Genomic DNA, 23,937 nt, shown 5'->3' on the forward strand with positions numbered 1-23,937 from the left:
TCACAACTGTAACTCCTGTTTGATTAGTACTTCATTCTTTTATAACACTTAAACACTAGGAGCTGTGTGTAACTTCGTAAAAAATTAAGATGGATTAGATGCAATATAGGAAATTTAATTTCAGAGGGCCTGTTATTCTCTGGCCTTAACTATAGGTTCACACAGTTCTTTCATTTTGGCCCAAGTCCAAGTGGATAAGTATTTGTTGGTCTAGTTGGGGAGAAATCTAATATTGCTGTAAATTTGAGTCCTTGGACCTACCTCTAAACCGGTACACTACTTAAAATGCTGATTCCTACGTCTTAATACAGTATTTACTAAGTAAAAATTGATAGTGTGGCCCTCATTCTGTGTTAGAGTCTGTAAACAAGTCAAAAATAACACCTGGCATTTTGCCAGGGGAATGTTAGAGTTCGTAAACAAGTCTGGATGGTACCTGGCAAAATGCCAGAGGGAGTGGTTTGAGAAGTAACAAAAGCGAGCCATTAAGTGTGGAGATTCCTTATTGGTTGACTGATGTATCTAGTTTATGCTAATTAGATAAGCTGTGTGGAATGTATAAATACTGCTCCTGTCCTGCAATAAACGGCTCCTACTCCTGCTGTATCAACGTTCACAAGTTGTTCGTCACCCCCCCCCCCCCCCCCCCCCGTTATTTTGCTGCAGCTGGACTGCGGCAATTCTGCATATATAATGAATTCCCCTAGGAGATGATTACACTGAAATTACAAAACCATGGTTCATGGTTCTTATCTCACAAAGGGGGGAAAAAAAGGAGAAACTTCAGTGTATCAAATAGTCTTTTTGGAACTGTTATAGTAAGGTCCTTATTGCATCAATTTTACAAATTTTTTAAATTACCTTCTTTTTCAGTTTTCCCTCATAACACTTATAAACTCATTACAGGTTAGCCCACTTCACCAATTTCAAGATTAACAACAAAATCCCAGTTGGAATTAGACTTGTCTTGTTTTCCCCTGTATTTAAAACCATGCCATTAGTACCTAATGGCATTTCCCCTACCAACCAATATGGCATCTAATTTATAATAAAAAATTTTATGTCTCCTGTTATATTTAAATTGCCTCAAATTAAGGTTAAGCATAAGATTGGCATGCCAAGCCAAATTATAGCAGAGGATTGCATGAACAAGCAATGTTACTAATAGATGCATTTTTTAATCCATCAAATAATTATTACTTTTTTTTAAAAAAAAATCAATGTTTATGAGTATATAATTAAATTTCACTTAGAAAATCCTTAACTTAGGGTCAAGCCATTGGCTTATTTAAATATAGGTATATTTGATAATTTTCAAACCTAAGTTTACCACCAGGGAAATTGTGGTAATTAAGTTGAACAGTTACATATCACTAACCTAATCAGTATAAATAAGGATTTCTAAGTGTTATTTTATTATATACTTATCATAACTGGCCATGCTAATGTTATTGATATTAAACTGCAGACAAGATTATTTAAGAACTATGCAAAAAACCTGAGCATCCTACCTTTACTTTACATATAAATTCACATTATTTTTTCTCTTCATAGCATCCCTTGTACCAAATAACTGCTTTCCACAAGCTCTTAAAGACTCCCTGTCACTCATCAAGACAGCAGCATCAAAAACAGTACTGACACCTATGACATATATTGACAGCGCTTATCAAAGCTAAACCTATGTAATAAGTTTCTTTTCCTGACACGCTTGTCAAGTGACAAATATATTTCTTTTCAACCTGCATAGGATACTTTTCCACTTAGTCCTATCTTCCTGCTAAAAAAAACCTTCCTGAAGGGAATTAAAAGCTAAAGAACTCACCAATAAACAGTCCTACTGTTCAATAAATATACTCTGCTAGTAAGTCTAATATACAAATATGATAAAAGTTTCAAAATGGATGGAACCTTGTTCCAGTGCCATACTGACACTTAACAAGGCTACTAATCATTTGCTTCCAAAGGAGTCTGTTATGTTCACCTCTGTTTGTGATAAACCTATTATCTAAACAGAATTATTCTTTAAGAATATACACAAGAGGTTTTCCTTCATTATTCTCACACATCAGATATGGTGCTTTTGTTTTTGTTTTTGGCTACTATCTACAGTGAATACTTTGGAGCCATAAAACATTTATATTCTGGGCCATATTCTGATCAAATCAGGAATGTTCTTCAGTGCTGCTGCTGAAGGATCTGCTCCGGATGTGATTTCTCAGTTGCTCTATAAGTTCAGGATTCTGTTGTTGTATTTGCTGAGCAAACTGCTGTCCCCTGTAGTAAAGAAGCAAAATAAATTAGGGAATTTCCAGTCATATAATATCCATGCAAAAATAAGTTCAGAAGATGTGAGACTACCTAAAAGAAACTTTTCCTATAAAACAAGTTTTAGAATCATGACTTTCCCAATAGCATTATACATATAGTATTATTAATAGTGTACACACTGACTCTCAACCTTCTAAGATCAAATGAAGAAAACAAAATACCCAAGCTAAAAAATGAGTGCCTGGATTGGGTGAATCCACAATAAGCAAAGGGCTCAGGAAATGCATTTATGGTAATATACTCTACTCTTTTAAAGTCTTATTACTTTCTTATAGGACAAGGTGTGACAGTTTGAGATACTTACAGACGTTACCTAACAACAGATTTTTAAAAAGGCAAAGAAGTTTCCTAAATTTGTGACCCCAGTTATATGTGTCAGAATCATAATAATCATGTTAAAGATCACTCTAAAAATACAGTATTCTAAGAGATTATAATCATGATCAAAAACAGCAAACGGTACTTGTGGCATCATATAAAACTTCCAGTTGACCACATCAGACACATATTCAAAAAGCAAACTATCTTAAGCAATCTGGATACAAGTAAAAGAAATGGGCTCAAATGAGAAGATATAACAAATTTCTCTAGTGATAACAGACACTGAAAAATTTGAGTAAAGGTGTGAACATTAATACATGTAACATGATTTCATTTATTTATTTTCACTTATTTTTGCAGTGTTGGGGATCAAACCCAGGGCCTTGGAAATGCTTACCAAATATTCTACCACTGAACTAAACACAATATAAAAATATATTTTAGGTGGATATTTGACTTTTATATCCCTGAGTAGTTACTCAAGTCTGTCAAAAAAACTTTTTCTTGGGTCTTCATTGGTAAAAATGGAAGATTAACTACTTTACATATGAGATTATAATATATTTGGATTTAAGATTCTTACTGTTTCTATGCCCTTACAAGTAGCAGGTCACCAATCCTTAGGCCCCTCTATATATGAAGATGATAGTACTAATAACCCCAAGTAAGAAACTGAGGACCCTAATTTCATACTGACAACAAAGTAAGTAACAAAAAATTAGGCTGCAAATCAAAAGAATAAATATACACCAAACCCTGCCATTGATGCTCTGAACTCCTGAGTAAATCACTAACTTATACCTCAGTTTTTCTACCTATTGAATAGAGATGTAAATTGCCTACTTCTAATTTCTGTCCTTCAAGATTTTTCTGATACTTTAAGATCCATTGGGAAGGGAAAAATGTATACTGAACACCTGTGATTGCTCTTCTTAAAAGACAGAGCTAGATAGATGACTCATCATGTTTTTTGGATTCCTGCCTTTCAATCTGAAAAGTAACTCCTACTTATGAACTGTTTTCAGTTTTAATAACTTTAAGGAGACCAATGATATTAACAGTAAAAGATTTAAAAAGCAGCAACAGCAGCAAGCCCTTGCCCCTCACCTTAGAAAATAAATTTTCATTACTTCTGTTTTAAGTGAGACTTACGCTTGGATGAGGCTAGACAGGTCAGTTAGGCCTCCAACTCCAGCAGCAGGTCCTCCAATGGCATTTGTCATCATCCCTGACATTCTATGGTATGCAAAAGATGTATCACTGAGATTAGGATATATTCTTAACAAATAGGGTAACTGGACCAAAAAAAAAAAAAAAAAAAAGCTAAGGCTACATTATGTAAGAGGTTAGATCAAATTGTAGTTTCAAATTCTAAATGACTGGCATTCAGGGAAGTATTATCATATTTTAGCTACTGTGCTCAACTTAAAAGACTGGCAAGTAGAAGAGGAAAATGTAACAAGCTCCTTCTGTGTACTTACAGCTGTTGAACTTGAGGGTTCTGCATTAAACTTGCTGCCTGGAATTGAAAAATAGTACCTCCCATTAAAGGTAGTTAATAGGGATCTTTAACAAAGATTTTTTTAAAGGTATGAAAGCTAAACCATGTAAGTACTAGCATCCTGTAGAGACTCAGTGCTACACAAAGTAAATGGGAAGGTAAAAATAGGAGATATTGGGAAAACTGACATTAAAAATATTACAAGGCTAATGAGATTCAATACTATAAATAGCACTATAAACTAAGGCTATTGATAGCAGTTCACTTACTATTGCTGATCAGATCAATTAACCCAAAAGGAAAAATAGAAACTTTAAAAGTATAAAGAATCTGGGGCTGGGTTTGTGGCTCAGTGGTAGAGCGCGCACCTTGCACATGTGAGGCACTGGGTTCCATCCTCAGCACCACATAAAAATAAATAAAGGTATTGTGTCCATCTACAACTAAAAATATATATTTTTTAAAAAGGTATAAAAAAAAATCTCCTACACTTGAAAGGGTCCATCCCAAAAGACCCTTTGGATGTGACTGCTCTGTGTGGCTTTCAGAATGGACCAGAAAAGCCCTTGCTCAGTAGGACTGAGATGAAAGCAGGATTCCCACTTCATGCATGAAGCAGGGCTCTGAAACTCTTAATAACTCTCCAAAACCCCATTTCTTATCTATCAAGCTGACTTTTAGCAGGGAATTTAGAAGGGAGCTTTTAGAAGCTCCCTTCTAAAAAGTCCTGAGCCGGAAATTCCAGCTACTCAATTCCTTGGCATCACACATGCTAAGCATGTGTTATATCATCAGCCCTGACCCAAGTACTGGGGATTAAACCCAGGGTCATTTTACCACTGACCTATATATTCCCAGTGTTTTTTTTTTGTTTGTTTGTTTGAGACAGGGTCTTGCTAAGTTGCCTGAGCAAGCCTTGAACATAAGATCCTCCTGCCTCAGCCTCCCAAGAAGCTGGAATTACAGGTGTGCACTACCTCTTTCAGTAGCCCTGACTCAATTTTTAAGAGTCAAAAATACGTTTTTAATCATTGCCTTATTTAACTCCTGCATGGTGGTGTCATGCCCTATTTTGGCACATAGCACTTTGGAGCCTAAGTCAAATCTAAAAAGAATTTCATTTTTATGTCTTACATAAAGACAATAGCATAACCTGAATCCTGAAAGTGGGTAGTGGGTTTAAAAAATGTCACAAACATTAAAGACTTCTTTGCCAGCAAGTTGGTAATAAATTTGATGGTAGGGTGGAGGTACTACCAACGCTCAAAAGACTTCCTAATCTCACTGGAAGTGAGTCATCTGCATTTCAACTGCTTTGGATGGATCCATGACATTTATTTGAAGAAACCAAAGATAAATAAGAACTGATTTCCTGCCTTCCAGGGGCACAGGTATGACAGAATATTTCCTCATCCAAAGTATACAGTTCTCTAGGGAGCTTTGTATGCCCAGGTAACAGCCTATACCCACTAAATCAAATTTACCACACAATGGATCAAAGCATGTATGTTTTCCAAAAGATTCCTAAATTATTTTGTTGGTTTGTATAATAGAATTTATATATGAGAGTCTGACATGAAAAGTTCAGATACACTTTTTTTTTCCTTGTGGTGCTGGTTAACAAGAGCTTTACACAGGCTAGACAAACACTTTATCACTGAACTATATAGCTCAAGCAACCCCAAATAATTGCTTAAGCTGAATGCTGAGCGACAAGCTTAAAGAACCACTATAGCCTCAATTCTCAGACTTAAATTCTTAGATATATCTTCCTAGGACCAGTTTCACGTAAGAAATTTAACCTTCAGTGTAATTGCAGATTCCTTTGCCAATCTGATGAAAAACATGGTTTTCTCCTAGAAAAGCACACATGTTCACAGAGTTTTATATTCATTCCACTGTGGGGAATTTAGGGGCTTTGTGACATCCATGCCTGTCTTCTTTCAGAGGCAGTAGACTGGTGAAGCATCCCTGTCTTAGCCTCTGCCCCCGGTATTTCACTACCACCATCACAGAAGCTCCCTTCTAAAAAGTCCTGAGCCAGAAATTCCAGCTACTCAAAGGCAGGAGGATCACTTGAACTAAAGAGTCGGGGACAGCTTGGGCAACATGGCAAGACCCCCATCTCTTAAAAGACTATGGAAAAAATGAAAGTTTGGAAATATAGCTCTAGGTAAAACAGTCAGTAAAAGGAGATATACTCACCATACTAATGAAAGCTGGATTATTTATCAAGCTAGCCATGTCGAAACTCAATCCAGTTCCTGTCTGTGGAAGAGTTATATCTAAGAATCATTCCAACCACTAAAAATTAATTTCAATAAATTATGAATGACAGAAAATATTTCACTCATTCTGCATTAACAACTTACAGGACTAGATACCTCTCTTAACTTCTGTTCTGCTATTTTCAGATTTGACTTATAGGAATCATTTTCAGGGTCAAGATCTAATGCCTTTTGATAACTTGTAACTGCTTCTTCAAATTTATTCATAGCAGTGAGGGCCAGCCTGAAAAAAATACAGGGTAAATATAGAGTATAAGAGTTATGCTAAAGAACATCAGGAAATCACAAAGTCAAATCTTAATAATTCAAATTCATATTATACTTAACTTATTAATATTGTACTGTGGTTCACAAGAGTATCACTAAAATTCCCTCTAATTCCAAGATTCTATAAATCGTATTTCTCTCTATTCTGCTTGCTGAAAAGTTTGGTTATACTATACGGATTGTGAACAAATGCTTTAGAGATGACCTTTATCTGCCTTTCCCTTTTTTAAGCCTAATATTGAGGTAATTTGCTTTATGAATGCCTGGAGTGAACTCTGCAAAGATTTGTGCTGACAACCCTGTGGTCATGTAAATCCATGATGCTAGTTCTATTTTTAAAAACTCTAAAATATATCTATGCTTCAAAACATCCCACATTCTTTCTTCCTAATAGTGTCTTTCAGCAACCATAAATATGAGTTTTCTATTTAAAAAGTAGGCTGCGGGGTATCAGATGACTATCCTGAACAAGACATTTTTGTTAAATAGAGAAAATTAGCATTCTTTACAACTCAAATAACAAATTATTACCCAGGCACAAATAAAAATTAGTTATTAAATGTTAATGTTTGTCTCCACCTAGTTATAATTTATTTATTGGAAAATTACTTCAGAATGAAACAATAATGCTATATATAGAAAGATAGTATTGGGGAGTTTTGTTTGTGCTGAGATTGTTTTTAACATATTAATCCAATTTTTTTTTCTTATTCTGACTTACCTCACAGACTTTTGATTAATCAACCACAGAGAAATTCTCACAACCAAATTAATTTTCCACCCATCAACCCTGAAAGATACTTAATCAGAGTACCCAACCTTAATAAACAGTCAATAAATATTTATTAAAGTCTTATTATATACCAGGACTATTGTGAATACTCAGGATTCCACAATGAAAAAGATAAATTTTCTCACGTTAAGAAAAGCTCATTCTACTTGGGGAGGACAGGCATGAAATATGCAATCAAAAAGAATAGATACTAAAGAGAATAAAGAAAGAGCTGCTCAAAAATGCCACACTGAGATGACCTATATGACATGAAGAAAGCGGTTACCAGGAAATCAGGGGAGGCATATTCTAAATAGAAATAGCAGTAAACACAAATTCCCTAAAAAAGATGAAAGCTTGGTATGCTTAAAGTATAGGACAAAGACTGAAGAGGAAGAAGCACAGAAAATAATGTAGAAAGAGATGATGTCAAAAAATAAAATACTTGGGAATCAACTTAATTAAAGAGGTGAAGGATCTATATAATGAAAATTACAGAACACTAAAAGAAAGAAATCAAAGAAAACCTTAGAAGATGGAAAGATCTACCTTGCTCTTGGATAGGCAGAATTAATATTATCAAAATGACCATACTTCCAAAAGCACTGTACGGATTTAATGCAATTCTGATAAAAATTCCAATGACATTCCTCATAGAAATAGAAAAAGCAATCATGAAACTCATCTGGAAAAATCAGAGACCCAGAATAGTTCAAAACAATCCTTAGCAGGTGGCATCACTATACCAGACCTTAAACTATACTACAGAGCAACAGTAACAAAACCATCATGGTATTGGCACCAAAACATAAGATCCTCCTGCCTCCTCAGCTTTTAACCTGAACACTAGGTAGTTATGTTCTATAAAGCCTCCATGAATTAGCAAATACCAATGGTACAGACTAGAGGACACAGAGACTGACACACAAAACAACAATTATCTTATATTAGACAAAGGTGCCAAGAACATGCATTGGAGAAAACATAGCCCTCTTCAACAAATGGTGCTGGGAAACTGGAAACCTATATGCAACAAAATGAAATTAAATTCCTATCTCTCACCATGCACAAAACTCAACTCAAAATGGATCAAGGACTTAGGTATATAACCAGAGACCCTACGTCTAATAGAAGAAAAAGTAGGCCCTAATCTTCATCATATGGGATTAGGCCCCAACTTCCTTAATAAGACTCCTGTGGCACAAGAATTAAAATCAAGAATCAATAAATGAGATGGACTCAAGCTAAAAAGTTTCTTCTCAGCAAAAGAAACAATCTGTGAGGTGAACAAAGAACTTACATATTGGGAGCAAATTTTTACTTCTCACATCAAATAGAGCACTAATCTCTAGGGTATATAAAGAACTCAAAAAACTAGACACCAAAAAAACAAATAACCCTATCAATAAATGGGCCAAGGACCTGAAGAGACACTTCTCAAAAGATGTACAATCAATCAACAAACACATGAAAAAATGTTCATCATCACTAGCAATTAGAGAAATGCAAATCAAAACTATTCTAAGATTTCATCTCACTACAGTCAGAATGGCAGCTATGAAGACAAACAACAATAATTGTTGATGAGGATGTGGGGAAAAGGTACACTCATACACTGCTGGTGGGACTGCAAATTGGTGCAGCCAATATGGAAAGCAGTATGGAGATTTCTTGGAAAGTTGGAAATGGAACCACCATTTGACCCAGCTATCCCCCTCCTCGGTCTATCCCAAAGGACTTAAAAACAGCACACTACAAGAACACAGCCACATCAATGTTTATAGCAGCACAATTCACAATAGCTAAATTGTGGAACCAACCTAAATGCCCTTCAACAGATGAATGGATTTTTAAAATGTGGCATATATACACAATGGAATATTACTCAGCAATAAAAGAGAATAAAATCATGGCATTTGCAGATAAATGGATGGAGTTAGAGAAGATAAAGTTAGCCAATCCCAAAAAAACAAATGCCAAATGTTTTCTCTGATATAAGGAGGCTGATTCATAGTGAGATAGGGAGAGGGAGCATGGGAGGAACAGAAGAACTCTAGACAGGGCAGAGGAGTGGGAGGGGAATGGAGGGGGCATGGGATAATTAATGATGATTGAATGTGATGATCATTATTATCCAAAGTACATGTATGAAAACACAAATTGGTGTGAATATACTGTGTATACAACCAGAGATGAAAAATTGAGCTCTATATATGTAATAAGAATTGTAATGCATTCTGCTGTTATATATAAATAAAAATAAATTTAAAAAAAAGAAATAGATGCTGTCAGAGCAGTCAGGTGCTATATAGGATCATCGGAGCTCAGACTCTATTCTAGTTGTAGTGGAGTGACATGATCTAAATTATGTATTCTAGAAAGCTCACTCTGCCTTCTCTAGAGGATCAGCCAGAGTGAGAGGCAGAATGGAGGCAGGGAGACGAGTTAGGAAGTGACTGCAGTAGTCTAGGTAAGAGAATGCAGTTTGAACTAGGCCTGTAAGCAAGAGAGTGCTCAATATCTGTGTCTAAGATACACTCAGAAACTAGAATAGACAGGACTTGCTAATATATTAGATGTGCCAGGTGTAATATGAATAAAGACTGACTCCTCAGCTTTTAACCTGAACACTAGGTAGATGAATGATGGTATAATTTACTGAGATGGGAAGATTTAAGAATGGAACAAGAGCTCTGTTTAAAACAAAATGCCTATTAAATATCTGAACATAATGAGAAGTGGTTGAATATATGAGTTTGAAGTTCAGACATATAATTTAAGAGATCCAACAACATATATAGTTGATTCTCATTCACAGAGTTATGTTCTATAAAGCCTCCATGAATTAGCAAATACTAAATTGTTCCTAGTGAAAGTATAGGGTTAGGTTCCTGTGAAACTCTGTGAACATTTTCATCACCTGATCAATACATAACTTTGTTGTATATGTGTTTCTGTTTAAATAAACCTTATTTAATATACATTTTTTATTAATTAGCACTGAAATCACTGCCACAAGTCTAACTCATGCCTAAACAAAAACTTATCTCACACATGCATTTTCTCCATAAGACACATTACAATCTTTTTGCACTTAGGAACACTTCGGCCTACACTTTGGACTACCATAAGCAGCAAAATCACAAAAGATTTAAAAATACAAAAACAATGTACCACCAAATAGACTGTTTCAGCGTGAGCTAAAATAAAAAAGAAGACTATCATGTTATCTACCTCAGACAGTAACACACATCAGAAAACTCGAAATTTTCACTACTTGTGAATGTTCATAAGTGACCACAGAATCAATGACCATAAATCAATATTGAATTGTGGATTACACATAAATTTTATCAAAAAGGCAAATCATACATACAGAACCTACAAATAATGAGTAACAACTACAAATGGACTTTAAAAGTCTGAGGCAAGGCAGGCCAGGTATGGTGGTGCACACCTATAATCCCAGCAGCTCGGGAGGCTGAGACAGGAGGAATGCAAGTTTAAAGCCAGGCTTAGCAACTACGAGGTGCTAAGCAGCTCAGTGAGACCCTGTCTCTAAATAAAATACAAACTAGGGCTGGGGATGTGGCTCAGTGGTTGAGTGCCCCTGAGTTCAATCCCAAGTACCCCCAAAAAAAGTCTCAGGTAGGATGCAATCAGAAGAGAAACAGCAGTAGAAGAGGATAAAGCCCTGAAAAAAACATCATTTTCAGAGGTGAAAAAGGAAGAAGAAGAAGACTAGAAAAGAGCACACAGTGAAGTAGAAGGAAAACAAGGCAAGTGTGATAAATCATAGAGGATGAAATCTGTCAAACTTATGATAATTGCACCAAATAATATAAATGTGGTAGGGTGAAGATACAGAACTGAATACTAGCTCCAATAAAATACCAAAAACTGGTGATCTCACCAACAGAGTGACTGTATTAGGGTTATCCAGACTAATACAGAAACCAATAGTATAAAGAGAGATATATGGAAAGATTTATTAGGAAGCATTAGCTCATTATGGAAGGTAGGAAGTGCCACTATTTGCCATCTGTAAACCAGAGGTACAGGAAAATTAGTGGTGTAGTAGAGTCCAACCCAGAAGATTTGAGAACCAGAAGAGCCGATGGTTTGAGATCCAGGAATACTGAGGTCCAAGGGCAGGAGAAGATGGATGCCCAGCTGGAGGAGAGAGTGAATGGACCCTTCCTCTGCCTTTTGGTTGTATTTAGTCCATTAAAGGATTGCATGCTGCCCTCCCACATTGGGGAGGATGATCTTTATTCAATCTACAGATTCAAATGCTAATTCCTTCCAGAAATATTCACATAGATATACCCAGAAATGTTTTACAAAGGGGATCCTCTACCCAGTCAAGTTGACAAAATAAGCTATCACATAGACAAAAGGCCTGCTGGATGAGATGAATAAGGAACAAGAGATGATGCAGATGAGACAGGAGGTACAGATAATCATCAGGGGCTTTACAGAGAAAAGAACTGGGATGTGAGACAACAGCTGGAGAGGAACACGGGATGATTCCAGTCTATGATGTTTGCACATGCCAGCGATTATCTATTAGAGATGGAAAACTAGTGTTGTAGAAGATAAAGGGGATAATTACAAGTATGACGTCAAAAGTACAAAAGAATGAGATCTTAAAATATGGAGGGAAGTGATGTTCTTAAGAACCCTTCCATTTTAAAAGGCAATCTATAGAAAAAAGGCAATCTTTGTAGATGCAAATGCAAGTAGATTGGTGGACTCAGAAATAGGAAGATGAGTTGTTACTCTTCAAAATAGGTCTATTTTCTTAATTAAGTGTAAAGCAGTATCAACTGAGAGTCACCATGGAAGGGGAGCAGTGGAAATGTGAAGGGTGGGTGCAAAATAGTTGCATGAGAGAATGAAAAGGTGAATTTTGATGTAAGAAAAATAGGACTGTCTACCAGTGTTGGGTACTCATCTAGATTTGTGGTTATGGACAAGAAATGACTCTGCTTGTGTGGTTATACCATCTTCTTCAATAACCAATCAGTCATAAGATAACTAGTCACCTTACTCTCAAGTCACAAAATTTGTAGTCAATTCCTCCCTTATATTTATCTTCTTATTAATTCAGAGAGGGTAATACTAAACAGGAAATTCATAATCAAACCATTAAGAACAGTGTCTCTGATACTACTTGGTACAACTTTGAACATTCTCCCAGAACTTACCCCATCCTCCCATAGGCCTTACTGTACTTTGAATCAATTGCTATTGCTTTTTCACAATCCTTTATTGCATCTGTGTAGTGACTTAATTTGCTTTGAGCAGCAGCCCTAAAAGAAAAAAAAAGAGAGAGATTTATTGTAAGTAGCTACCGAGACACTAATTTAGATATTCAGGTACTAAAAAAGCTACATTTTCCTTATTCCAAATGGTTACTCACTCCTACTAAATTTCTCAGTTATACTAAGATAATTATATGATCAAATTTTTTTAAAAGCTCAGAAAATTCTTTTCAGAAAACAAATATGCAAGCTTCTTTTCACTCTTTGCTACAGAAAAGATAAACTATATAAGTCATACACTCTATCTATCTACCTACTTACTATTTTTCTAATTTTCCCAAACAGAAAATTGAGACAAACAGGGCACCCGGACTATTAAGCACACAGAGTGAGTGCATGCTGTGAAGGGCTGCAGAGATCACACTGTGCAGTCAACTGATCATTTTCATAGTAGGGTTCAAGTACAAATAAAAGCAATACCCCAGTCCACTGACAGTCAGACAGATCCTTCCATTTATTCACTTCTGAAGCAGACTAAACTTCTTTCAGTCTCCCAGAAGTTCTTATAATCTTGTCCCTCAAGAAAAGGTTTAAAATGTCAAGTTTGGAATAAGAATATTTCCATAGAATAAAATCCTTGTGCTTGTGAAATCCCCCCAGTAATATTCCCAAGTAGGAATAAGTGACTCACAAGAGAAACAAGGAAGAAAAACAGGAACTCTAAGAAGGATGCTCAGCTAGTCAGAAAGGCATTCATCAAGAATACAAATAAGAAATGGAAGGAGACCCTCATTGTTACACAAAATTACATATAAGAGTTTGTGAGGGGAAAGGGAAAAAAAAAACAAGGGAGAGAATTAAACAACAGCAGATGGGGTAGAGAGGGAAGATGAGAGGGAAGGGGAGGGGGGACAGTAGGGGATAGGAAAGGTAGCAGAATACAACAGTCATTAATATGGTATTATGTAAAAATGTGGATGTGTAACCGATGTGATTCTGCAACTTGTATTTGGGGCAAAAATGGGAGTTCATAACCCACTTGAATCAAATGTATGAAAGATGATATGTCATGAGCTTTGTAATGTTTTGAACAACCAATAAAAAAATAAGAAAAAAAAAGAATACAAATAAAAATAAATGCTGAAGAGGATGTAGAGAAAAAGGAACACTTTATACTGTTGGTGGGACTGTAAATTAGTACAATCACTAAGGGCATCAGTTCAGAGATTCCTCAAAAGACTAGGCATGGAACCATCATATGACTCATCTATATCACTCCTTGGTATTTATCCTGAAGAATTAAAGTCATCTTGCTACAGTGATACATGCCTGCCCATGTTTATAGCAGCACAATTCACAATAGCCAAACTATGGAACCAATCTATCAACAGATGAAAAGATAAAGAAAATGTGGTATATGTGCCACATGGTGTTTTATTCAGACATAAAGAAAAATGAAATTGTCATTATGTTAAGCAAAATAAGTCAAAATCAGAAGATGAAGGGTCTTATGTTTACTCTCCTATGTGGAAGCTACAGAGGAAAAAGAGAAAGATGGGAGGTCAGAATCTAATGAAAATCAAAGGGAGATAGTAAAAGAAAGGGAACAGAGAGAGAAGAGGGGGAAGTACTGGAGAGTGATACTGGCAAATTATATTTTGTGAATGTATGAATATGTAACAACAAATCTCATCATTGTGCACCAATAAAAAATGTGGCAAGGGCTGGGGTTGTGGCTCAGTGGTAGAGCACTTGCCTAGCATGTGTGAGAACTGGGTTCGATTCTCAGCACTGCATATAACTAAATAAAATAAACATCCATTGACAACTAAAAAAAAAAAATTAATGTGGCAAGAAGAAAAATTCTCAGGAAACAAGGGGAATGCCAGCAGCTAAAAATCAGTAGATGTATGAGCAACAGTGATCAGGTGCCAGGGCCATGTGTCATAATTACTTCTTATAATACCCCCACAAAGCACAGTGCTGTAGCCCCACTGCCTCATACAGGAACTCCAAGGCCTAGGTCACTTCTATTAATAAAGGCTAAGGAAGCATTTTCTGAAAACTTGTGCTTGTAAGCTTAGAAACTGACTTTCCTTTATGTTGAGTCTGCAGACAAAAGGCCTCTGAAAATACCCCACACTATCCCAAACTCTCTGACATCACTGTCCCCTCCCACTGCATGCTGAGAAGCACTACTCTCATTTTTACTTTTGTTTACCTTTCTTCTTCTCCTATAATTTCATTTGTTGTTTTAACTACGTTAAAAAAAAAAAAAAAGTTTTGTTTAACTGCCCTAAGATCTGCTTCCTTGAAATTAGCCAAAGGTAACTTCTTTCAGGGACTTACCTGAACTCTAGTAAGCTCACATGAAAACAATGAAACTGACTAAAATGTAATTTATCTCCAAGTTTTAACACTTGCTGATCATCAGCATTCCGTAAGTATTTTCTAATCTCCTATCCTTTAAATTATAGACTTCGCATTATTTAATACTGTTTTCTATATCACATCAAGCTTATTATTATGCTTCATAACTACTGAAAGGACATGAAAATAGATTAATTATTTATTAGATCTCCATGAACAGAATGCATTATGTAAAATGAATCCTGGAGAGAAGTGGTAAAAGTAAGATTGCCAGTCCTGGAAGTTGAACCTGGAACTATAAATCCACCAAAAATTCTTAAAGAATTAACCATATAATAGGAAGAAAAAGAAAGGGGAACAGGGGCTGGAGTTGTGGCTCAGCGGCATAGTGCTCGCCTAGCACTTGCAAGGCCCTGGGTTTGATCCTCAGCACCACATAAATAAATAAATTAAATTAAGGTACTGTGTCCAACTACAACTAAATAATAAATATTTAAAAACAAAAGAAAGGGGAACAGATAGTTAGTTCTGATCAACAGGATGGTTCCTTGGGAATTTCTCAGTGCAAGGGTGCCAATCAAAGATCGCCCAATAGATAAGGTGACACCCTGCTCAAGGGAGATTCTATGCCAGCCACGAAATTCATTAGTTCATAGGCTCGGGTTCAAATGCTGCCCTGAGGTAGAGAGTTACAGGCATAAGCTGATAAGCTCTAATGGGGCTGTTTTACCCACAACTTTAGTTTTGTTTATCTTAAAGAAGGTTTCTCACAATAAATCCTTTTGATGTTTAAACCTATATAATAAATGTTCTGAGTCTGCTTATAGTCAGTCTTCTTCCATCAGAAGTTTGGCTGATCCACCGGGTCCCACTTTTTTTGTACTTTTGTATGTGTCTCTCTTTTTTACAATCCCCTCACCATCTGGTTTGGGAAAATGAATAACCATCTGTGGGCCATAACACTGAGGAATTCCCATAGAGGCAGGCCTCCGCAGAGCAGATTAACAACACATGAGTCTGGGTCACTTATATTCCCCATCTAATGCAAGTACTCCAGGCCTATATGCATTTATTAAAGTTATATTGTGTAAAATTAACAAGCTTCCAGACAAGTTGAGGTTTTCCTTTTAGAGTAGTTTAACTCTGGGAAAATTTTCAAATCCAGCCTTCACCAGATTATAGACATGTCAATGGCTGACACACGCATACAAACTCCCAAAAAATAGATTTCAAAAGAACTCACACTGGCCTGGGAGTGTAACTGAAAGGTAGAGCACTTGCCCAGCATGCAGGGATCCTGAGTTCAATCCCCAGCATTAGGGGGAAAAAAAAAAGCCATGAATCATACTTACGCCCAATTCGGCTTTCTAAATTACAATACATTCAGAACCAAAACTGTGTATCATAGCAACAATAGGAGAGGAATGAGGTGTTGGCTCAAGACCAACATCTCTTCCTTGGATGATTTTATATTTTGGTCCAGAGAGCAAGGAACATGTCCTGGAAGCTTTCAAATCTACTTGGCTATTCCACCTGCTGTTTTGAGTTGCCTAAGGAACATTTCTGAAAGTAGATAATGTCTTAAATCTTGCCAACTCAGGAAGTTGAATCTGTGATTACAAACATACCAAACCAAATTTCTCCTATGAAGTAACAACATTACTGGGAAGAAAGGAGGAGTTAATGGCCTAAGCTTTAAGACAGTTTTTTTAAAATGATTTTATTATACCTAAGTACAGACCCTGGGAGAGGGACTTGTACAGCTAAGTATGCAATCTATATGAAGTCCAGATCCTATAGGAAAGGCAATTCTGAGTCCTTATTCACAGGCCTTGAATCTGATATATCATGGACATCTCATTCTGTATATCTTCAAAAGGTGATTGTGTAGAACAGCAAATGCCCAGTCTCATTTCTTTCTGCTAAGGATCTTCTATTCCAATCAGTGTATGTGGCTATACACATGCATATAAAAGGTATGAAGGGTAAAGGTATCAAAAAAAAGGATGGAGGTAGGGACATTCTGAAAAGGGTACACAGAGAAACAATGACATGGCTTTAAAAAATAACAACAACAACAAATTTCTAACTAAATATGTACTAAATGCCTTCAGGAAACTAAAAGGAATTACTTATATCTTGATAACTGAATTTGATTTTTAAAAATGTAATCAGAAATCAAATTCTAATACATACAACTTAGCATACTCTCAATGTTATATAGCAAAAGTTTTCAAAGGAAACAATAATACCATGTGGATTGTATTTTAAGCCATTAATGTATAAATATATTCTGAATTTAATGTTGACTTTATGTATTTCTATTGTATTTCTTTGCTTAATTTTTTTTTTCAGTGCTGGGGATCAAATTCAGGGCCTTGAACATGCTAAGCAAGTAAGTACTCTACAACTGAGTTACACCCCCAGCCCTGCTTAATTAAATTGTATCGTTAATAAATGTATATTCACGCCCTAATACACTAATCCTCATTCTAGCATTCTCACACACATCATTAGCATATATAAGACTATCTAGGAACAAATAAATAAAATCTAAAATGATTTATCAAGTCTAAGATGAAAAATAAAACGTTAACTGTGCCAGGTGCAGTGGTGCACCTGTAATCCCAGCCGTTTGGGACGCTGAGGCAGAAAGATCTTGAGCTCAAAGCCAGCCTCAGCAATTTAGCAAGGCCTTGCTCTAAATAAAACATACAAAAAAGTGTGGGTGGGCTTGGGTTGTGGTTCAGTGGTTGAGTGCCCCTGTCCAATCCCTAGTATCATGAAAACAAAACAAAACAAAACAAAAAACATCTTAACTATGTACCTAAATCCAGGTATAAATTAAGGATGGCAATGTGTTCGACCCACTTTGCACAGAATCTCAGAGCAACTGGGGACCATTTATCTGATCTGTTAATGCCTGCTGTATCACCTCTACCTCAAAACTCTGTAATCCCAGCAGCTCAGGAGGCTGAGGCAGGAGAATGGAGAGCTCAAAGACAGCCTCAGCAATTTAGAGAGGCCCTAAGCAACGGATTGAGACCCTGTCTCTAAATAAAATATAAAAAAGGGCTGGGGATGTGGCTCAGTGGTTAAGTACCCCTGAATTCATCCCCCTGGGGAAGGAAGGAAGGAGGAAAGAAGGAAGGGAGGGAGGGAGGAAGGAAACCTTTGTGGGAATGACTGGAAACTTACAACATAATGAAGCCACTTAGAACTATCTACACAACCTTAGAGCAGATAGTGCTGTCTCCCTCTGGTAGGGCTCACCTCCATCGTCAAGACAATACCAAACAAGTATAATTACTGTTGGCATGCAACTGAAATTCTCCATGTCTCCTGTTCTCCATCCCATTACCATTCCACTAATTCTTCTCCAGATGAAATATTTCTTCTTTATTCATTCAATTAGTATATCTATCATTGATTTCCTAATGCACACTTTTAATAATAGATATGGCAATAAGCAAAATAACACTTCTGTCCTGAAGAGTGCTTATGGCCCATTGGGAGCAAGAGGCAGGGTTTAGGGAGAGAGAAAAGGTTGAAAAACTACAAAGAAAAGGTGGTTTTGAGTATAGTTTTCTGTCAATCTTTCTTCATATGCAGGTCTGAGGGGCTTACTTTTCTAACTGATGTTACAAGCTTTTTTAATGCTTATTAAAAGATAACTGTACAGTCCTTTGGTTCAGTTAAAGAAATTCAATTACAAAGATAAAATATTTAACAAACCTGTTTTGGTAGTTCATGTGAAAAGAGGAATGGGTCTATTTGACTGAATATACAACGCAAAGTAATGCATGACAAGGATGATTATTAAAAGAACAGATATGGAATGTAAAACTCCCAAATAATTAAAATGAAAGAAATGAAGATTCTTTCCAACCAAAAAAAAGGCAGGAGAAGGAGAAGCCAAGTGGGGTGAGGGGAGCATGCTTTAAAAACATAAGAAAGCAAAAAACAATTCAAATTTATCAGTAATCACGAAGTTGCCTATGGGAAATGGAAATTCTCAGCTTGGATACAAGATATCACCCAAAATATAATCATGTACAGGTTAAAATTAAAGTAACAGAAAAAGACAATCAGATGAAATGAAAGCCAAAGCAAAACCAACAAACAACAACAACCAAAGAAACCCAGCCAGTATAGAACATTAACATCAGACAAAAGGCAAAGAACCTTGCTAAATATAGAGTCAGTACTGATCATCCTTTAACTTTATGTGAAACATTTCCATGGTTCAGAAGTCAAAACTATGTTAAAGGTCTCACTCTCAACTTCTAGGAAATGGGTGCAAATGCAATGGGTTGGATAGAAATGGGAACAAGACTTCAAAAAGAAGGAAAAGAAAACCTTCAAATTGAGTAAAACAGAAACAAGTAATCCTAATTTTAAAAGAAAGAACTCAAGCAACTTTCGAGTATAGTATTCTGAATATATATCCTGAAATGTATTCTAAGAACAAAAAGAAAAATTACAAAGAAATTCTCAACTTCACCTAGTATAGTAGGCTTGTTAGTGGTGTAGTACTGGTATTATGATATCAGTTGAAGGATACTGAATGACAGAGCAAATGAGTATTCTGGTGTTGTTGGACAGCAGGGTTTCAATCCGGGAGAAGGACAACAGAAATATAATGACAATGGAATGTGAATTAAAGTTATCTGTCTAAACTGATGACTTTTCAAAAAATATATTGCCTACGTCAGTCCACCGAAAAAAAAAAAAACCTAGAAGCAATAATATCTCAGTACCAATTATCATGTCTCACTACCAGATATTAGTATATAAATGCTATTCTCCACTGAAAGGAACACAGGGTCATTAGAGAAATAACTGAGCTCAGGTCTAAGGCAAGGAAAATACAAGGCAAATGTAAAATACCCTGTTGTCTCACAAAGCAAGAAAGTGTTTTTAAAAAATGTGAACGGGGTTGTGGCTCAGTGGTAGAGTGCTTGCCTAGCATGTGTTAGGCACTGGGTTCAGTTCTCAGCACAGCATATAAATAAATGAAATACAGGTCCATTGACAATTAAAAAATATTTTTTTAAATGTGAATATGTACGTATGTAATTATGTATATATAGGTATATACACACACATTTTAGCAAGAAAATTATATATATGTGTGTGTATATATATATATATATACACACACACACACACTATATATATATATATATATATATATATACACATATGTATACATGTTCAAACATATACTCACATTCCCCAACAGAGAGAAAAACAGAAAGAGGAAGTAAAAGTGACAAAATATCACCTGTTGTTGGTTATTAGGTAAATGTATATGAATATTTGTCTCAATAATTCAAATAGATTTTTAATAGGTGTAAACTGGTTTTAAAAAAAAACACACAAACATGCTGCCATGTGACTATTTCATCATTAGAGACCAATCTCCCTTTTAAACTTCACTGAACCAGTGCAACTCAAATTTTTGTTGAATACCTTTGATATGCTAGGCTCTGAGCCCAAACCCACTATAAAGAGATGAAAAGAATATCCTCTGCCCTCCAACCTTCCATAGTCTAACACAGAAACAAGATAAGTAAATAACAGTATAGGAAATACAACCAAGAAAGTATCAAAGGAAAACCAGCGCAGAGAAAGGTATGGTCAGCCCTATGTAGAGCCATCCAACAGGAATTTCTGTGACAGAGAAGTTCTTAAACCATACTATCCAACACAGCATTCCCTACCACAAGTGATTAATGAGTACCTGAAATGTGCTAGTGCAACCGAGGAACAGTTTCCTTTTATTACATTTTAATTTATTTAAATTTTATTACATGTTAATTGATTTAAATTTAAATAGCTACATGTGTCTAGGGACTACCATATTGGACAGCACCACACCATAGGATATGAAAGCTGTAGGGGCATGGTCAGGAGGCTGGAAGAGGAGAAATTAAGAACATCTTCCCTGGAAAAGCAATACCTAACAGGTTTTGAAGGATGACTAGCAGTACAACCAATTAGATTAGCTGTAAAATACTGAAGGCAGAAGGGAAAGCACATAAAGCATGGAGAATGTCGCACCATAGTATTCTTAAGAAATCAGGAAGTTTGATGCTACATGTGCATAGGTAGTAGAAGAGGAATGGTGTAGGAGAAAAAGTGAAGATAACAAATTTAACAGAAAAGAAAAAGGCTAGATGTGTGTGTGTGTGTGTGTGTGTGTGTGTGTGTGTGTGAGAGAGAGAGAGAGAGAGAGAATTAGCTTACATTTGGTTAATAGAAATGTGAGGCTACTTTAAGTCTCTGTTGCACTCAGTTAGCAAAAGAACCTGAACTAAAGGAGAAGGAAACAAATGAGCTATTTGAGAGGTAGATGAACAAGGGAAGCATAAAGGAAGACGCCCTGATCTCTGTCTTCAGATACTCACAACAAGAGAGAAATAAAACCAGGAGGATCCGATTCAGAAAGAGGGTGGGTGGGAAGAAAGAGGATGACTGAGTTTCAATCTTGACAGCTTTAGATCACAAATGGCAAGCTATGGTGAAAGCAGATTTATGCAGCTCACGAAAGGAAGGGGAGAGGTGGCTGAGACTTGGAGGGAGGCCTGGAAAGCAAAGAGAATACAAGCTAGATTTGAGTCTCTTGTGAGATGAAGCCGAACATGCCGAGGTCTGAACTGAATAACAATGTAGTCTGTCCTCTGCCTTTGCTCTCTGGTTATCAGGGCATAACTAATGAAATTCCAATAGAACAACACAGTCAGAAGCTCTGTATTTTCAGGCACCCTTGCTTTCTCTATTTTATTAAAACAAAAGCATGAATAGTCTTCTATTTTTAAACAAAATTAGGTGGAAGAAAAGTTACAGTTACCTCACATGTGCCCTATCACCCATAAATAAACTGTAACAAAAACACATTCCTACAACTGAAAAAAAGGTTATACTGTTTTTGAATGAAACAAATATTGGACGTCTGGGACTATGCTATGGCCTTTATCACTCCTTATAACATCCTCTGAAATACTATTACCCTTGTTTTACAAGTGAATAAATTCAGGTTTAAAAACATTGAGTGCCCAAGAGCACACAGCTAGTAGGCAGCAGAACTAAGATCCAATCCAAGTTCAACAAATAAAGTTTAAAACCCATGAAATGACTGACCGGACTGCTCACACAGAAGTAGGAAAACAAAATGCAAAATCATGAGATCTCTACTCCCTTCTTTCTCAGAGCTAAGAAGGCCATATGTTATACTCTCCAATCTTTAATGTCTTCCCATCTTTTCTACCTATCCAAGTTCTACCTGCTCTTCAAAACAGGTCCATCTCTAGTTCCATATCACCTGAGAGGCCTTCTAAACAAATTCCCCCCATCATGTTCTCTTTCTTGTGTATTTTTTTTAAAAAAACTGGAATTGAACCAAAGGCACTTTACCACTGAATTACATCCCTACCCTTTTGAAGTTCTTATTTTGGGGCAGGGTCCACTAAGTTGTTTAGGGCCTCAATAAGTTGCTGAGGATGGCCTTGAACTTGCAATCCTCCTGCCTCAGCATCCTGAATTGCTGGGATTATAGGCATTGCACCACTATACTCAGTTTCTTTCTTGTGTATCTTTTATTCCATTTATTGCTTAGGTCATTGAATTCATTCATCCTAGAAGCACAATTCTACTGTGGTTGAAGTAATATACTCAGCACTGAGGTTGTAGAAAAGAAATAAAACACCAAGTTTGTATGGGAACAGAAGACATAGAAAATTGCTGTTCATTTCACACTATGAGGTAATTGAAAATACTTTAGTTATTTGTTACTTTATGTAGGTAAGTCTTAATGTGGATATCTGGTTGATTCAACATCACTGAAAATTTCTTATATTCCTTTTATACACTTCATTCATCCAACAAAAAATTGGCTGAATTCCATTAAGGCACAGTGCTAGGTGTTTTAGGGGATATAAACAAATACAAGCTCTAGTCTTTTCCCTTCCCTGAAGAAAAAGAACAAATATGCATATAAAATAAGGCAGAATATATCAAAAACCTATATAAGTGTTACACATTATAAATACTTAATGTCTAGAAAAAAAGGCAAAATACATAATTGGTTCTTAAGAAGTGTTTAAGTATTCTGAAGCATCAGTAAGATCCTTAAAGGCCAAAACAGAAGATACATACTAGAAAATAAACAGTTGTGCAAAAGAACTGTGCCAAATGATCATTTTCTAACACATAAAAAAGTCACTTCTATATAAAGTAAACTGTAGTTCATCCTAGTGAGCTTAAAATGTGGAAAATATTTTAATTAGAAATATAACTGGGAAAAATTAAAATTAAAAACAAGATTTAGATCTGCTTTCTGAGCTTCCAATTCTCAGCATGCATCTGGCCAGGAAAAATGGCAAGGGGATAATTGGCAAGGCTACAGGCTAGTGAAATATTTATAGCTACAAGAGGCTCAAAAAAAAAAAAAAAAAACCTCAAAAGGATACTGAAGTTCTACTTAGCATGTATATGAGATATACAAATAAGTTTTTCTAATTATTTAATATTAATTAGCATGCTCTATTACTGTATTCCTCAGAGGAAAAGATACTATTTAAATGCAAAAAAGGAGCATAATTATGGATTCCAGTTTAACAATAATTAAATAAAAAGCAAAGAGAAATACTGCCAAGAATCTCTTCCAATACAGAGTTAGTAGACTAAGACTATTTGTGAACTCTAATCTCATTAAAATAAATTATTTGTTTAGGCTTAGATGTTTCATGTTCACAGTTAAAAGTATATGACTTGCTGTACTCTATAAATGAGAAATTTTCTGATAACATTTATATG

At 35.9% G+C, this 23,937-nt stretch overlaps 1 protein-coding gene across 2 annotated transcripts in view; it reads right to left on the minus strand.

Moving 5' to 3' along the window:
• Nucleotides 1-2,081: 2,081 nt before the first annotated feature.
• The window catches only part of Sgtb (small glutamine rich tetratricopeptide repeat co-chaperone beta), a 42,801-nt gene continuing 20,945 nt past the window's right edge, over nucleotides 2,082-23,937 (minus strand). The window contains exons 6-11 of one of the 2 annotated variants that reach the window (XM_046456140.2): nucleotides 12,691-12,795; nucleotides 6,538-6,664; nucleotides 6,359-6,421; nucleotides 4,134-4,171; nucleotides 3,805-3,888; nucleotides 2,082-2,277 (exon numbers count right to left, since the gene is read on the minus strand). In XM_046456140.2, the coding sequence (XP_046312096.1) occupies nucleotides 2,166-2,277; nucleotides 3,805-3,888; nucleotides 4,134-4,171; nucleotides 6,359-6,421; nucleotides 6,538-6,664; nucleotides 12,691-12,795 (529 nt within the window). In that variant the 3' untranslated portion in view covers nucleotides 2,082-2,165. Of the gene's footprint in view, nucleotides 2,278-3,804; nucleotides 3,889-4,133; nucleotides 4,172-6,358; nucleotides 6,422-6,525; nucleotides 6,665-12,690; nucleotides 12,796-23,937 lie in introns of both variants that reach the window. The other variant, XM_046456139.2, reaches the window with a different exon arrangement.

This window comes from Marmota monax, unplaced genomic scaffold (assembly GCF_021218885.2).
Source record: "Marmota monax isolate L192 unplaced genomic scaffold, Marmota_monax_Labrador192_F-V1.1 WCK01_AAM20220418_F8-fsc00130, whole genome shotgun sequence".
Taxonomy (NCBI): domain Eukaryota; kingdom Metazoa; phylum Chordata; class Mammalia; order Rodentia; family Sciuridae; genus Marmota; species Marmota monax.